The sequence below is a fragment of the Cervus canadensis genome, chromosome 1, assembly GCF_019320065.1.
Source record: "Cervus canadensis isolate Bull #8, Minnesota chromosome 1, ASM1932006v1, whole genome shotgun sequence".
NCBI lineage: Eukaryota > Metazoa > Chordata > Mammalia > Artiodactyla > Cervidae > Cervus > Cervus canadensis.
The window spans coordinates 30,142,817-30,158,641 of record NC_057386.1 but is presented as its reverse complement, the minus strand read 5'-3'; the positions used below and the strand labels follow the sequence as shown (position 1 = coordinate 30,158,641).

General features: G+C 43.7%; 1 protein-coding gene across 1 annotated transcript in view; it reads left to right on the top strand.

Moving 5' to 3' along the window:
- Positions 1–15,825, top strand: part of DNAH9 (dynein axonemal heavy chain 9) — a 277,788-nt gene that overhangs the window by 166,129 nt on the left and 95,834 nt on the right. Inside the window, exons 46-48 of the mRNA XM_043473954.1 lie at positions 11,458–11,600; positions 12,644–12,805; positions 12,950–13,183. Of these exons, the coding sequence (XP_043329889.1) occupies positions 11,458–11,600; positions 12,644–12,805; positions 12,950–13,183 (539 nt within the window). The remainder of the gene's footprint in view (positions 1–11,457; positions 11,601–12,643; positions 12,806–12,949; positions 13,184–15,825) is intronic.

Genomic DNA, 15,825 nt, shown 5'->3' with positions numbered 1-15,825 from the left:
ACCATGCACTAGCAGGCTCTGTGAGAAGACTTTGGTTTCTCTCTGATGAGGACCAGAGTCCCAGGTTCCTTACTGTGCTGGTTCCAACCATTACACCGACTCCACATTCTCATTTCTTTCCCAACCTGCCCAATTTAAGTTACCTTTCGGTCTGGGAATTTGCGTATTAACTCTTACACCTTTCTTCCTCCGATCCAGTAAATGGTTCTTTTCTCTTTTTTATAGTTTATTTATTTGTAGCTGTGCTGGGTCTTTGTTGCCACGCGGGTTTTTCTCTAGTTGCAGTGCACAGGCTTCTCATCGCGACGCTTCTCTTGTTGTGGAGCACGGGCTCTGGGGCTCGTGGGCTGCGATAGTTGTGGCTCCCAGGCTCTAGAGCACAGGTTCAATAGTTATGGCGCATGGGCTTAGCTGCTCCCAGGCATGTGGGATCTTCCCAAACCAGGTATCGAACCTGTGTCTCCTACATTGGCAGACAGATTCTTTACCACTGAGCTACCAGAGAAAGTGAGAGGGAAAGTCACTCAGTTGTGTCAGACTCTTTGCAACCCCATGGACTGTATAGTCCATGGAATTCTCCAGGCCAGAATACTGGAGTGGGTAGCCTTTCCCTTCTCCAGGGGATCCTTCCCAACCCAGGGATCCAACCCAGGTCTCCCTCACTGCAGGCGGATTCTTTACCAGCTGAGCCACAAGGGAAGCCCAAGAATACTGGAGTCAGTAGCCTATCCCTTCTCCAGCAGATCTTCTTGGCCCAGGAATTGAACCGGGGTCTCCTGCATTGCAGGCGGATTCTTTACCAACTGAGCTATGAGGGAAGCCCTTGAAGGCCTGTCCTTTTCTTAAATACTGTCTTTGTAACATCCCACCACCTTCTACAACAATATTTCGGCTCCAACACTGCCTCACCTTTTATTATTTCACCAAATAATGAGATACGGGTCTAACTGCCCTCCCACCCTGAAGCTGTGCCCTGAAGTCTAATTTCTAAAACAATCAAAAGGATTGAATTGTGCTTCTTAAGACTTATAGCTTTGGAGATGCCAGGCATGTCGCAGACTCACCCTGTATCTCATTTGGCTCCATTCCAGCCAGGTCACCTTCTCCTATAATAACGTCCGAGACAGGAGACGTTATACTTTTACTAATTGAAATTTTATTCCTCAATGAAATATTTTTAATTTTGTATTTGGAAGACAACTTGTTTCAAGTTCAAATGAATTTCTGAAACCCTGCCCAGTGAAAACTTACTGCAGTCAATCTGCTCCAAAGTCATGGAATTTCAAGCTCTTATTTCTTTTGTATGGCTTTTAGACAAAAACAGGATTTGCATTAAAGATGTCTATATGGAGATACAATGAGAAGTAATACTTTTCTAATCTTCCTCCTGTTTTTCTTACTATTTTGACAGGGAGAATTGAGCACATCTGAGTTATAATTTTCCCTGTCGGATCATTTCTGACTAGAAATTAACTTACTGCCAATCCAGGCAGAGTTACAGAGGTTCCTCAGAGCCTTGTCATTCCCCCTTAGTTTTTTAATTTTATGGGATTGTGCAATCGCCTTATTCTTGGATATCACAGTGCATGTGTGTGCATGCTCAGTCATTAAGTCATGTCTGACTGTGACCCTATGGACTGTAGCCCACCAGGCTTCTCTGTCCATGGAATTTTTCCAGTAAGGATACTGAAGTGGGTTGCCATTTCCTAATCCAGGGAATCTTCCCAACCCAGGGATCAAACCTACGTCTTCTGCATCTCTGCATTGGCAGGTGGGTTCTTTATCACTGAGCCACCGAGGAAGCCCAGATAACACAGTGTGTTTCTCAGTCGCTCAGTCATGTCCAACTGTTTGCAACCCCATGGACTGCAGCACACCAGGCTTCCCTATCCTTCACCATCTCCTGGAGCTTACTCAAACTCATGTCCATTGAATCATGATGCCATCCAACCATCTTGTCCTCTGCTGTCCCCCTTCTCCTCCTGCCTTCAATCTTTCCCAGCATCAGGGTCTTTTCTAATGAGTCAGCTCTTCACATCAGGTGGCCAAAGTATTGGAGCTTCAGCTTCACCATCAGTCCTTCAAATGAATATTCAGGATTGATTTCCTATAGGATTAACTGGTTTGATCTCCTTGCTGTATCTCAAGCAAGGGACTCTCAAGGACTTGAGACTCTTAAAGAGGGAATCTCAAGAGTCTTTTCCAACACCACAGTTCAAAAGCATCAATTCTTTAGCACTCAGCCTTCTTTAAGGTCTAACTCTCACATCCATACATGACTACTGGAAAAACCATAGCTTTGACTATATAGATCTTCATTGGCAAAGTAATGTCTCTGCTTTTTAATATGCTGTCTAGGTTTGTCATAGCTTTTCTTCCAAAAGATAACAAGTAGAGACAAGGAAACTATTAGAAAACTATGCATTGGGCTATCTTGTCATCAGCTCATCTCTCTCTAGTTATCTGCAAATCTTGTTAGATTGAGGATAAGGTACAGTGAGTGAATTCCACTGATTCAGCACTCCGCTGATTCATCTTCCTCAGTGACCTAAAGATCTCATGTCACGGGCTATCTGCTTTCCTCCCACACTTCTTTAGCTCAGTCTTTCATCCCTTGGATTCCTGACACCATTTCCAAGATCAAAGTGTATTTTTAATTCAGCACTTGATTGGTAAATCCCACTTCTGACACTAGCCAAACATTTCAGAACCCATCATTATGCCACTTGCATCTCAGATTGGTTGCAGACTGGCAGTTAGAAATCCTACAGTCAAAGTTAAAATTTAAATCAAGTTTCTGATTCAATTAGCAAAAGCCATATAAGAAGCAGGGCGGCTACCCAAATCAGCAAACAAAGCCTTCTAGTCTCTTCCTTTGGCTGCCAGAGTCCTTAAAGGGGCTCTTGAAGCTGCTGGTGAAATGATGCATGAAATATTGGTCCTTGCTGAATCTGAAAAGTTCAATTCCTGCTATGTCCTTGTCCCTTGTAATAATTCCTGAGTGATGTACCTTGACCATCAAATCCAGATATTTTAAAAGTCTACAAAATTTGTTCTGTCTTGGTCCTTGAACCAAACTCAGCATCAGCAAGGCCCCATCTTAGTCTAAGTGGAGAAAATAGAATCTTTCCCTGGCTTTTTGGGAGCGTGCACCTGCCTCCAGGTCTCCAGCATTCCAGAAAGCCCATCCTGCTGCAGCCCAGCCAAGAGACCTGATCTGCACCAGGTGTGGTATCTTTTCCTCTCCTTACTTTCCTAGATTGCGTACTTCATTTCACTTCAGGATCTTATTTTGGAATTTCCCTTTTGCTTTCCAAAAGGTTTAATTGTTCACTCAAAAATTAATGCTTCCCTTCCATGGCCCAGATTAAGTCACTTTGCATCGACTCACATCTTCAAAAATCATTTATTCAGCTTCCATGTTCCAGTCAGTAGCCTCTATGTGGTCTATTGAAATAGTTTATGAACAACTGAGTCCCCTCTCTTGTAAAGCCATGTGCTTCTCCATATCTGAAACAGATTGTCCTTTGTACATTTGGGCCAAATCTCCTCTTGGAATATATTGAGTTGGCCAAAAAGTTTTTTGGGTTTTTCTGTAACATCGTGTGCAAAACCTGGATGAACTTTTGGCCAACCAGTTAAAACATAAAGCGATTCCCCTGGTCTTCCGGGTGCTCTAGGATTAGATGCTGGGTTGATGCATTAGTGATCTTAACACATCCCATGAGAACGTGGAGTCTGGAGGTTTTTGTAACAGTATTGGCATTGAGTTCTTCTCCCATGAGCAGTTGGAACTGGATTTCCTGATGGACCATCTATGTTTTAAACAAATCATATTCTGACCCAATTTCCCTGGAAAGAACAAAGACAAAGTATAGGGCAAAAGAGAAGCTGTCAAACATGCACCAGATCTCCTAAACATCCTTTCTGGTCTCGGTGGATCTATTTATAAGATGCATCCAACCCATAAGCCATGGAAATCTAAGCCAGCACCGGGCTGGCTCCAGCTGCCAAACAAAAATGCCCAAAGGATAATGCAAAAAGATGCTTGAGTAACCAACCTGTCTTTGATTCACATGATACTAAATCCTCATACACATTGAGACTGTGTCTCTGCATTCTCCTACATTACTAACCTCTCCCTCACCACCTGTACCCAGCAGGTAAGCAGTTGCCACCAATTTCAACCCCTGTTTCTGAATCCATCCTTCCCTGTCATGGCTACCACTGGTTTTTTCATCTCTTGCTTCAACAAATGCAAACACATCTTTTTCTTTTTAATTTACCTTATTGAAGTATAGTTGGGCTTCCCTGGTGGCTCTGTGGTAAAGAATCTGTCTGCCAATGCAGGGGATCCTCCCTGGGTTGGGAAGATGCCCTGGAGGGAGAAAGGGGCTACCCACTCCAGTATTCTTGCCTGGGAAACCCCATGGACAGAGGAGCCTGGCCGGCTACAGTCCACGGGGTCTCAAAAAAGTCAGACACGAGTTAGTGACTAAACAACAAGGAACAACAACAGAATAGTTCATTTACAATGTTGTGTTAATTACCACTGTACAACGGTGGTTAGTGATCTAGAAATATATACATTTTTTCGTATATATATTATATTCTTTTCCGTTATCGTTAATCACAGGATACTGAATATAGTTCCCTGTGCTACACAATGAGTGTGTGTGTGTGCGTGTTCAGTCGTGTCTGACTCTTTGCAACCCCGTGAACTGTAGCCCGCTAGGTTCCTCTATCCCTGGGTTTTTCCTGCTAGAATACTGGAGTGGGCTGCCATTTTCTCTTCCAGGGGACCTTCCTGACCCAGGGGTTGAACCAGTGTCTCCTGCACCTCCTGCAGTGGCAGGCAGTTTCTTCACCACTGAGGCCCCTGGGAATCCACTGTGCTATACAGTAGGACCTTATTCATCCATCCTATATATAAAAGCTTACACTGCAGACACTTCTTAACTCACCTCCCTACCTTCCAGGGAGCTCCACTACAATCCATTCTCCTCACTGCTTCCAAAAAGCTCTGTTTAAACCATGATTCCTTCATTAGTTCCTAAGTGAGTGCGGGATAAGCTGTTTTGTACAGAAACACAAAACAAAACAAATCTGCCTTTGACCTGCCTCCTTCCTGCCTTGCTGGCTTACCTGCCCATTATAATCTAGCAGTTCCTACCTCCTTGAAATAACATACTCGACTGTACCCTGACATCCTTACTGACTCAAACTGTTCCCTTTGAACCTCATGCCCTTCTCCTTCTTTGTCTAGATTAACTTCTACCTGTAGTACAAGATTTATCTTGGGTGTTATAATATCTCTCTGGGAAATCTTCCCTCATCCACTATCACCTCAAGAAGAGGAAACATCCTTGTGTGTTTCCCTCACACTCAGGGGTTGCACACATCACCATTGTACTGCAACGACATTGCAAACTGATGAAAGGCAGAGACTGTGGTATCTGTTTTTGGTGCATTTTTTGTTATGAAATAATCCAGAGATACAAAATATAAGGATTAAATGCTTACCACCCAACTTAGGTAGTAAAACATGGCTGGTGTAATTATAACCCTCTGTAAAGACTGTTATTGTCATCACTTATATTGTCAGTTCTGAACAGAACTCCTGGCCCATAATTAGCATTCAAGGGGTATTTGTTGAACTAAGGTGTATAATGTCGTAAAAATGATGTGCCATGTTATGTATTACTTTTTATTTTTTGGCTCTGCTAAATCTTAGTTGTCCTGTGGCATGTAGGATCTTGGTTCCCCATCCAACATGTCTTCTGCATCGGAAGCCCAGATTCTTAGCCACTGGACCACCAGGGAAGTCCCTACGTATTATTTTTGGATATGAGCTTTGAGAAAATTTCCAGCCACGCAGACAGAGGGGCAAGGGTCCTGAGACAGTCACCACACCCCCTGTTTTTCCTCCCTTGAAACCAAGGAAATGTCTTTGAAAAATATTATTCCTGAGTGGGGTCAAAGACCTTAAGCCAGTGCAAAGCTGACTGGTTCACGGAGAGTGACCCTCAGCTTTGCCCTTTTTTATCACCAAGCTCCAGACAAGATCCATGTTAAACTATCCGGATCTCCTCCCCCCAAAGCAGCTGTGGGCTCTGAGAGCCCCAGACCACACAAAAATGATGATGAGTCAGACTTGCAAAATATCAGGACATGTTAATGACCGCATGGAGCCTTTCTGCACTTGGCGGCAGAAGTAAGGTTTCCCAACTTTAGGTCTCAGGACGAAGATTTTCAAACATTTAAATAGTCTCTGAGTCTGTTCACATCACAAAGTCCCCTCTGGCAGTTCAGTCTCCTGCTTTCAGCATGACTACCTGCATCGCGCCGTGAGTGACAGGAATGTTGTCAGGAGAAATTGGAGGAACAACCTGAAAATGCAAACTTTGCTCCCAATTCAGAGGTGCTCGATTCCATCTGGTGCTCTTCTTAAGGGATTTTGGGAATCATGTGACAATGGCCTGAGTGTTTTCAATATCCTGGCACTTTAAGGTATCACAGAATACAAATGAACTTAATCTCCGAAACAAAAACAGACTCACAGACATAGAGAGCAGACTGGCTGTCAAGGGGGGAGGCAAGGGGAGGGATGGACTGGGAATTTGGAATTAGCAGATGGAAACTATTGTATACAGAATCGATAAACAACGAGGTCCTACTGTACAGGGCAGAGAACCACATTCAATATCCTGAAATAAGCCATAATTTGAGAGAATATGAAAAAGAAAGTATATATATGTATAACTGAACACTTTGCTATACAACAGAAACTACGGCAATGTTGTGAATCAGCTATACTTCAATAAAATAAATTTTTTTTAAAAAGGTATCACATAAACCTGGGTGAGCCTTACAGAGACACGCTTTCTATAAAGGGTCAGAAAGTTAACATTTTCAGCTTTGCAGACCATACGGCCTCTGTCACAAATACTCGGCTCTGTCACAGTAGTGGGAAAAATAGCCATAGACAATATATAAACGAAGGAGTATGGCTGTGACCAATAAAACTTTATTTATGGACAATAAAATTCACACATCATGTAATTTTCATATCATTAAACATTATTATTTTAATTTTACCAACCATTAAAAATTGTAAAAACCATGCCCAGCTTGCTGGCAGAGACAAAGGGTCAGATTTAGCCAATAAGTCATAGCTTGCCTCCTCAACACCCGACGTGAAGGGTTTTGCTAATGGCTCCGTGGCTAAGAAGCCACCTTGCAATGCAGGGGCACAGGTTTGATCCCTGCTCGGGGAAGATCCCACGTGCTGAGGGGCAGCTAAGCCCTTGCACCCCAGCTACTGAAGCCCGTGCACCTAGAGCCCCGTGCTCCCCAGCAGGAGAAGCCACTGCAGTGAGAAGCCCGGGCACGGAAACTGGAGAGGAGCCCCTGCTCCCTGCACCTACAGAAAGCCCGTGCGCTGCAGTGAAGACCCAGCCTAGCCAAAAATAAATAAAAAACTTTTTAAAATGCCCAGCACGCTATCCATAAAACACCAAAGGACATAAATTCTACCTTTTTTAAATAATAGAAAGGTGAAGAATGCAGACCACAGGGAATCCAAGTTCTCACTGGAGGACTATAACACATTTACAGATAAGAAAATGCAGACTCTCAGAGGGACAGAGGAGAAAGTAATTCAGACCACTGCAGGCAGTCAGCCCCAGAAGTGGGAGTACACCCACATGGATTCCACTGGAGTATTTTCAAACTTTCCTGAGCTCCGTAACTCCCGTGTGCGTGCTCAGTCCCTGCAGTTGTATCCAGTCCTTTGCAACCCCATGGGCCGTAGCCCACCCGGCTCCTCCGTCCAGGGGATTCTCCAGGCAAGAATACTGGAATGGGTTGCCATGTCCTCCTCCAGGGGATCTTCCTGGCCCAGGGATCGAACCTGAGTCTCTTAATGTCTCCTGCATTGGCAGGTGGGCTCTTTACTACTAGCACAACTTGGGAAGTCCCCTTAGCTCCAACAGATGCTAAGTGTCATTTCATTTCTCTAGCAGTTTTCTCTCACCCCATATTTTTATCAAATCAGACTGAAATGGATTATTCCACTAATAAGACCTCGATTTTGACAAGTTATAGCACTGGGTATTTTATATGCATGAAATATCTTAATGAATGGAAATTAAATCAAATTTGTCCAATTAAGGGAAGAAAGTAAATGATCATTTTCATGATAATTCTTTTTTTTTTTTCATTTTTCCCATTTAAATAATTAAGCTTAATTAGTATAAACTACTACCCAACTCCTGGCTGGATTAGTGTTGTCAGACTCTAAAGACCAGAAATTTGTTAAAAAGTTGGCATGAGTTCCTTCCAGATACATTAGTTCAAGGAAGTACAGCTGCATCAGTGGTAAATATTCATAATTTCCATCACTTAGAGAGGCTTCCCTGGTGACTCTTTGGTAAAGAATCCCCTTGTCCCCCTGCCAATGCAGGAGACACTTAAAAGACACAGGTTTGATCCCTGGTCTGGGAAGATCCCCTGGAGAAGGAAATGGAAATCCCACTCCAGTATTCTTGCCTGGGAAATCCCATGGACTAAGGAGCCTTGTGGGCTACAGTCCATGGGGTTGCAGAGTCTGAAGGGACTTAGCAATTAAACAACAGCAACAATGGGGAACTAGGATCCTACATGCCCTGAGGCGAGACTGAGAAAATTAAAAAAAAAAAAAAAATTGTCAGTTGCCTTCCAGTGTAGTTGTATAAATTTACTTTCCACACAGATACCTGTTTGTTCCCAACCTCACGAAAAGTTGGTTCTTCTGACACACCAGTTTTTGCCAGGGAGTCTGAAATGGAATCTTTCACTTCTCACTTGTGACATTGGATGTCTTTTCAAGTGTCTATTGGCCATGCATCTTGTTCCTTCCTTGCCTTTTTATGTATTGTGCTCTTTGGGTCTTTCTTTTTCTCATGGATTTGTGGGAGTCCTCTGTATTTTCTGGATGCCTTTGTTCATTATGTAGTTGGTAAATATCTTTTCAAAGTCTGCTTCTGACTTTTGTCATGCTGATTTAGTTTTAAATGTTGCAAGACAGTCTTTTTATGTTTCATGCTTTATGTACTGTTTCAGAAATCGCATCCTAGCCAACACCATAAAAATAATCTTTTGTGTTTCATCTTTAAAATACTACTGTTTCATATTCATGTCTTTAATCCACCCAGCCTGTATTTTTGCACAGTATTATAATTTTATTTTTTGTTATTAGTATTGAGTTATGCTAACATGCTTATTGATCTGCTCATCCCTTTTCAGCACACTGGTTTTGAATATGAATTTCCTGCTTACGTCTGGGTTCATTTCTAAGTGTTTCACTTACAGTTCTATTTATTTATCCAAGAACCAATTTCACGTTTTTAACTAACATTACTTTGCTGCTGCTTCAGTCGTGTCTGACTCTACGACCCCATGGACTGCAGCCTGCCAGGCTTCTCTGTCCATGGGATTCTCTAGGGAGTAGTACTAGAGTGGGTTGCCATGCCCTCCTCCAGGGGATCTTCCCAACCCAGGGGTCAAACCTGGGTCTCCTGCGTTGCAGGCAGTCTTTACTGCTGAGTCACCAGGGAAGCCCTAACATAGCTTTGTAAGGAAACAACTTCTGATAAAACAAATAAATCCCTCCATCCTGTTTTTCACAATTATCTTTGCCACTCTTTACCCTTTGCTCTTCCATATAAATTTTAGAATATGATTGTCAAGATTGTAAAAGAAACCCATTTGTTTATTTTGGAATTGCATCTTTATGATATTGGTAATACTGAGTCATCCACTCATGAACACAACATTTGTTTTGGGGTTTTATTAATGCCCTTTAGTAGTATGTTACAGTTTTCACATCAAGATTTTACATATCTTATTTACTTATTATTGCCTGTCTTATGATTGTTGTTGGTATTCTAAAGTAACTTTTAAAATAACTTTTTTATTTGCTAAAGCACAGAAGTGCCGTTTTATTTCCAATGTTGATTTTGTATCCAGCAAGCTTTTGTTTAACACACTAATGAGTTCTGTTATGTGTATATTCTCTACGATTTTCTATATGGAAACTTAGATTTTGATGATAATAGCTTTATTGTTTCCTTAATTATCTGTATACAGTTTATTTGTTTTCCTTGACTTTTAGCCTTTGATGTTCAGTTGCTCAGTCATGTCTTACTCTTTGTGATCCCAGGGACTGCAGCATGTCAGGTTTCCTGTCCTTCACCATGTCAAACTCATGTCCCTTGAATCCTTGATGCCATCCAACCATCTCATCCTCTATCGCCCCATTCTCCTCTTGCCCTCAATCTTTCCCAGCATCAGGGTCTTTTCTAATGAGTCGGCTCTTCGCATCAGGTAGCCAAAGTATCGGAGTTTCAGCTTCAGCATCAGTCCTTCCAATGAATATTCAGGATTGATTTCCTTTAGGATGGACTGGCTGGATCTCCTTACAGTCCAAGGGACTCTCAAGAGTCTTCTCCAACACCAGTTCAAAAGCATCAATTCTTCAGCATTCAGCCTTCTTTACCGTCCAACTCTCACATTCAGAGATGACTACTGGAAAAACCATAGCTTTGACTATACAGACCTTTGTGGGCAAAGTAAGGTCTCTGTTTTTTAATATGCTGTCTAGGTTTGTCATAGCTTTTCTTCCAAGGCACAAGCGTCTTTTAATTTCATGGCTGCAGCCCCCATCTGCAGTGATTTTGGAGTCCAAGAAGACAAAACCTAGGACCTCTGTATGATGTTGATTAGAAAACATGAATAGCAGTCATGCTTGTCTTGTTTTCTCTTTTTTTAAACTTCTACTTTATAGGACTATAGTGAGAATTTATTTGTTTATTTCCGGCACTGAATGGCATGTGGAATCTTAGTTCTCTGACCAGGGATCAAGCCTGGGCCCCCTGTTTTGCAGTTACAGAGTCTTAATCACTGGACTACCAAGGAAGTCCTCCTTGTCTTGTTCTTGATTCAAAAGAGAATATTTTAGCATTTCACTAGTAGACAGATGTGATGTTTGCTTTGGTTCTGCTATAGATACCTATGATCTGGTTAAAAGAAATCTCATTTATCTATAGTTTACTAACAAACTAAGTTTTCAGAAATTTTGTGCAACTTTTTTGATGATCATATTATTTTACTTCTTTAATCCATTAATGCAGTAAATTATTCTCACAGATTTTTCTAATATTTAACCATCCTTGCATTTCAAAGATAAACATTTCTAATTGATTGAAATTCTAATTGAAACAATTCTAATTGCATTTCTAATTGGTCATCTTACATTTATCTTTATATATTAAGTTCAGATTCTTTAAAAAAAATTTGTCCAGTATATACTGCCTCGCTAATAACACTAGTTTATCTAATTTTCAGAACTTAACCAACCTGGTAAAAATAATAATAATAATAATAATAATTAGGCATATGTGCTCCAACTCTTCCTAGGAGAGATCCCAGATCTCTACTCTGACGATGAGGTCGAAAACATCATAAGCAATGTGAGAAATGAGGTCAAGAGCCAAGGTCTGGTTGACAACAGAGAAAATTGCTGGAAGTTTTTCGTAGAGCGAGTCCGACGGCAGCTGAAGGTGCGAGGGTGGCTGCTCGGGGTGCACAGGAAAAGAGGTGACTCCCAGGAGCCTCTGAGGACATGTTGGACACAGCAGTCCTTATTGGCCCCCTTGGGAGCTCGGGGTGGGTTGGGGGCGCAGTTCCCTTCTGATCCCGATCACCTATGTGAGGATGCTCTTCTCACCTGCTGCTTCAAGGGCAGTAGCCTGCCTCCTGCAGTCCCAGCATTCCTTTTTTCTAAAGAATTTTAAATTGGAGTGTAATTACTTTACAATGTTTTGTTAGTTCCTGCTGTACAATGAAGTGAATCAATTGTATGTTTACATATACCTCCTCCCTCTTGAACTTCCCTCCCACTCCACCCCCCATCCCAGCCCTCTCGGACATCACAGAGCAGAGAGCTGAGCTCCCTGTGCTAGACAGCAGCTTCCCACTAGCTGTCCACTTTATGTGTGGCAGTGGATATATGTCAGCGCTCCTCTGCCATTCTGTGCCCTCCTCTCCTTCCCCTGCCGGGTCCCCGTGTCCGTTCTCTATGTCTGCATCTCTCTTCCTACCCAGCAAACAGGCCCATCAGTGCCATTGTTTTAGATTCCACATATACACTTTAATACACAATATTTGTTTTTCTCTTTCTGACTTACTTCACTCTGTATGACAGACTCTAGTAGGTCCATCCACATCACTACAAATGACTCAGTTTCCTTTTTTATGGCTGAACAACATCCCATTGTATGTGTGTACCACATCTTCTTTATCCATTCATCTGTTGATGGGTGTCTAGGTTGCTTCCATGTCCTGGCTATTATAAATATTGCTTCAGTGAATATTGGAGTGCATGTGTGTTTTTCAGTTATGGTTTGCTCAGCTTATGTGCCCAGGAATGAGGATTGCTGAGTCCCAACGTTCCTAATCCCTTGGCTAGAAAGGCTGGCTAAGAGTTTACAGATATTGTCTCTGTTGATACGTCTCCCAATGTCTTGGGAAATAAAGACTCCAAGGCTGTATGAATCTCTCTCTAAGTACCTTCTGGGTTCTCCCCACCTTTCTGCCTTCTCAGGTGACTCTCTGCTTCTCCCCGGTGGGGACCAAGCTGAGGGTCCGCAGCAGGAAGTTCCCCGCCATTGTGAACTGCACGGCCATTGACTGGTTCCACGAGTGGCCGAAGCAGGCCCTGGAGTCCGTCAGCCTCCGCTTCCTGCAGAACACGGAAGGCGTTGAGGTGAGAGGGCAGAGGAGACAGCCCTGATGCTCCTCTCCACCTCAGGGGGCGAGGAGTCCCCCGTCCGGCCTGTGAGCCACGTGGGCAGTCACCCGCCATCAGCATGGCCAGACGACCTCTTTATTTCCCACCGTTTGATTCTAGACCACAGTCAAGCCATCAATTAGCGAGTTCATGGCTTTCGTCCACACAAGTGTCAACCGCACCTCCCAGTCCTATCTGAGCAACGAGCAGCGCTACAACTACACAACGCCCAAGTCGTTCCTGGAGTTCATCAGACTCTACCAGAGCCTGCTGCGCAGGAATGGGAGGGAGCTCCGGTCCAAGATGGAGCGGCTGGAGAACGGGTTGCTGAAGCTCCACAGCACCTCTGCCCAGGTAAGCAGCGTCCTTCCAGTCCTCCTGTCCACGGCGGGCTCGGAGGGAGGGAAGGGCAGCCCCTTCCCAGAGGGTGGAGACCACAGTCACACGCTAAAGACGAAGCCCCAGAACAGTGCCTGTGGAGCCCGAAAAGCTTTATCAGAAGTCCAAGCTCTTCTTTTGTGCTGTGTGCTAAGTCTCTTCAGTCATGTCTGACTCTTTGCAACCCTATGGACCGTAGCCCGCCAGGCTCCTCTGTCCATGGGATTCTCCAGGCAAGAATACTGGAGTGGGTTGCTGTACCCTCCTCCAGGGGATCTTCTTGACCCAGGGATCAAACCTGTGTCTCTTATGTCTCCTGCATTGGCAAGTGGGTTCTTTACCACTAGCCCCACCTGGAAAGCCCCAAACTCTTGTTCAACTCATCCAAAAGAATCAGGTCGAGGAACACAAAGGCAAAACACATACACACACCGAGGAGCAAAGAGAACAAAGAAGCAGTTTGTTCAGGGCAGAAGCAGAAGTTACACACTCAGAGAAGAGTTCAGGTAGGCTCAGAGTGAGGGGAACACCGCAGGGTTTGTTGATCCCCCTTTTATTTTATTTTTAGCCCTTTGACTAAGTGGGGTCTTTCTGATTAGGGGTGGAGCAATCACTGGGGGAAGGTCGAGGAGTGGCCTGGATTGCACCAGGTGGCATCAGCTACCATGGTCCTGTCCATTCATCTCCTGAAGTCACTATGCCTGCATTCAAAGAGATGTTTTCCCTTCAGTTCTACATACTAGTCAAGCATCACACATAAAAGGTCGTACAGGGTCATCAGCAACCTGTCTGTGTTTTTATTGGAATATAATAGCTTTACAATGTTGTGTGAGTTCCTGCTGTACAGTGATGTGAATCAGCTGTGTGTATACATATACCTCCTCCTTCTTGAACTTCCCTCCCACTCCACCCCCATCCCCGCCCTCAGATCATCACAGAGCATCAAACTGAGCCCCCTGTGCTAGATAGCAGCTTCCCACTAGCGATCTGTTTACACATGGGAGTGTATACACATCAGTGCCGCTCTCTCCATTCATCCCAAACTCTCCTTCCCGCACTGTGTCCACAAGTCCATCCTCCATGCCTGCTTCTTGACTCCTGTCCCGCATTTTTATTTGCATCTGTTCCACAGTGTTCACGATCGATTTCCTTGCTCAGATGCTACAAGGTTTCTGTTTTAGATGCCATTCCTGCAAGCGTCATGGCCTCATTAAAAGCAAAACAAAGAGGTGACGTTGTTGTTCAGTCAGTAGGATGTGCCTGATTCTTTGTGACCCCATTGACTGCAGCACACCAGGCTTCCCTGTCCTTCACTATCTCCTAGAATTTGCTGAGTCATGCCCATTGAGTCAGTGATGCCATCTAACCGTCTCATCCTCTGCCGCCCCCTTCTTCTCCTACCCTCAATCTTTCCCAGCATCAGGGTCTTTTCCAATGAGCTGGTTCTTCACATCAGGTCGCCAAAGTGTTGGAGCTTCAACATCAGTCCTTCCAATGAGTATTCAGGGTTGATTTCCTTTAGGATTGACTGGTTTGATCTCCATGCAGCCCGAGGGACTCTCAAGAGTCTTCTCCAGGTGATACTGACTCTGCCTAAATGCCTGGTCCTGTCTTTCCTGCCTCACCATGAGCCTGGGCCGAGCTTGCTCTTGGTGGAAGTGCACACCCTCAGCTTCAGTTTAGGAGGTTCCCTCCCACGGATACCAAAATCCCTGGAAATATTCCCTTTTTTTCTTTATCACATCTTCCTTTTCCTCTACTTTCTTTTCCTCTCCTACCCACAGTCTCTTCATCTTCAAAATCCAAAGAGTTGAATGGCTGGGAGCGATGGTTGCAGGGTTAGACCGATTTTCTTTCATTTCTTGCATCTTATGATGTTATCTATCAAAGAGCCTTTGGAACCGAATTTCTTAAACTAACCCTGTCTCTTGTCATGCGTTCTACTCTATGGTCCTAAATGGTTATACCTCAGAAGAAGGCCCCCGTCATCCTGTCCTTGTTTTGTTTTTCTACTTCCTCTTCCGAATGGAACAAGTCCATTTCAGTTAATTTACCTTTGGAAAACTGGGGATGACGCTGGCACCTCTTCTGCCCTGCCCATGCCCATCAGATATTGCTGGTCTCTCTGTGGCCCCTTGGTGCTCTGTTTACCAGCAGCAGACCCGGCCTCTCATTAAGGTGGTGGAATTCCATGCATTTGCACAGTTAAACTAGCATTGTAATCAGTTTAATTTGTGAGCATGGCATGTTTCTGCAGATTTCTGAGCCTTTCATTTACTGTCATTTTTTTTAGAACTCTGCCTTCGGAATAGCTCTGTTGAACTTCCTCCTGACTTGTCCTTTTTCTCCACTTTTTTTTTTCTTTTCTTAGATTTTTTTTAACTCTTTTAATTTTTATTTTTAAAATTTGCAGTTATTTATGTATTTATTTTTGATTGTGCTGGGTCTTCGTTGCTGTGCACAGGCTTTGTCTAGTTGTGATGCACGGGCTTCTCGTTGCAGTGGCTTCTCTGTGAGATCTTCCCGGACCAGGAATAAAACCTGTATCCCCTGCATTTTCAGGTGGACTCTTAACCACTGAGCCACAGGGATGCCTTCCACTTCACCTTCTCAATTCA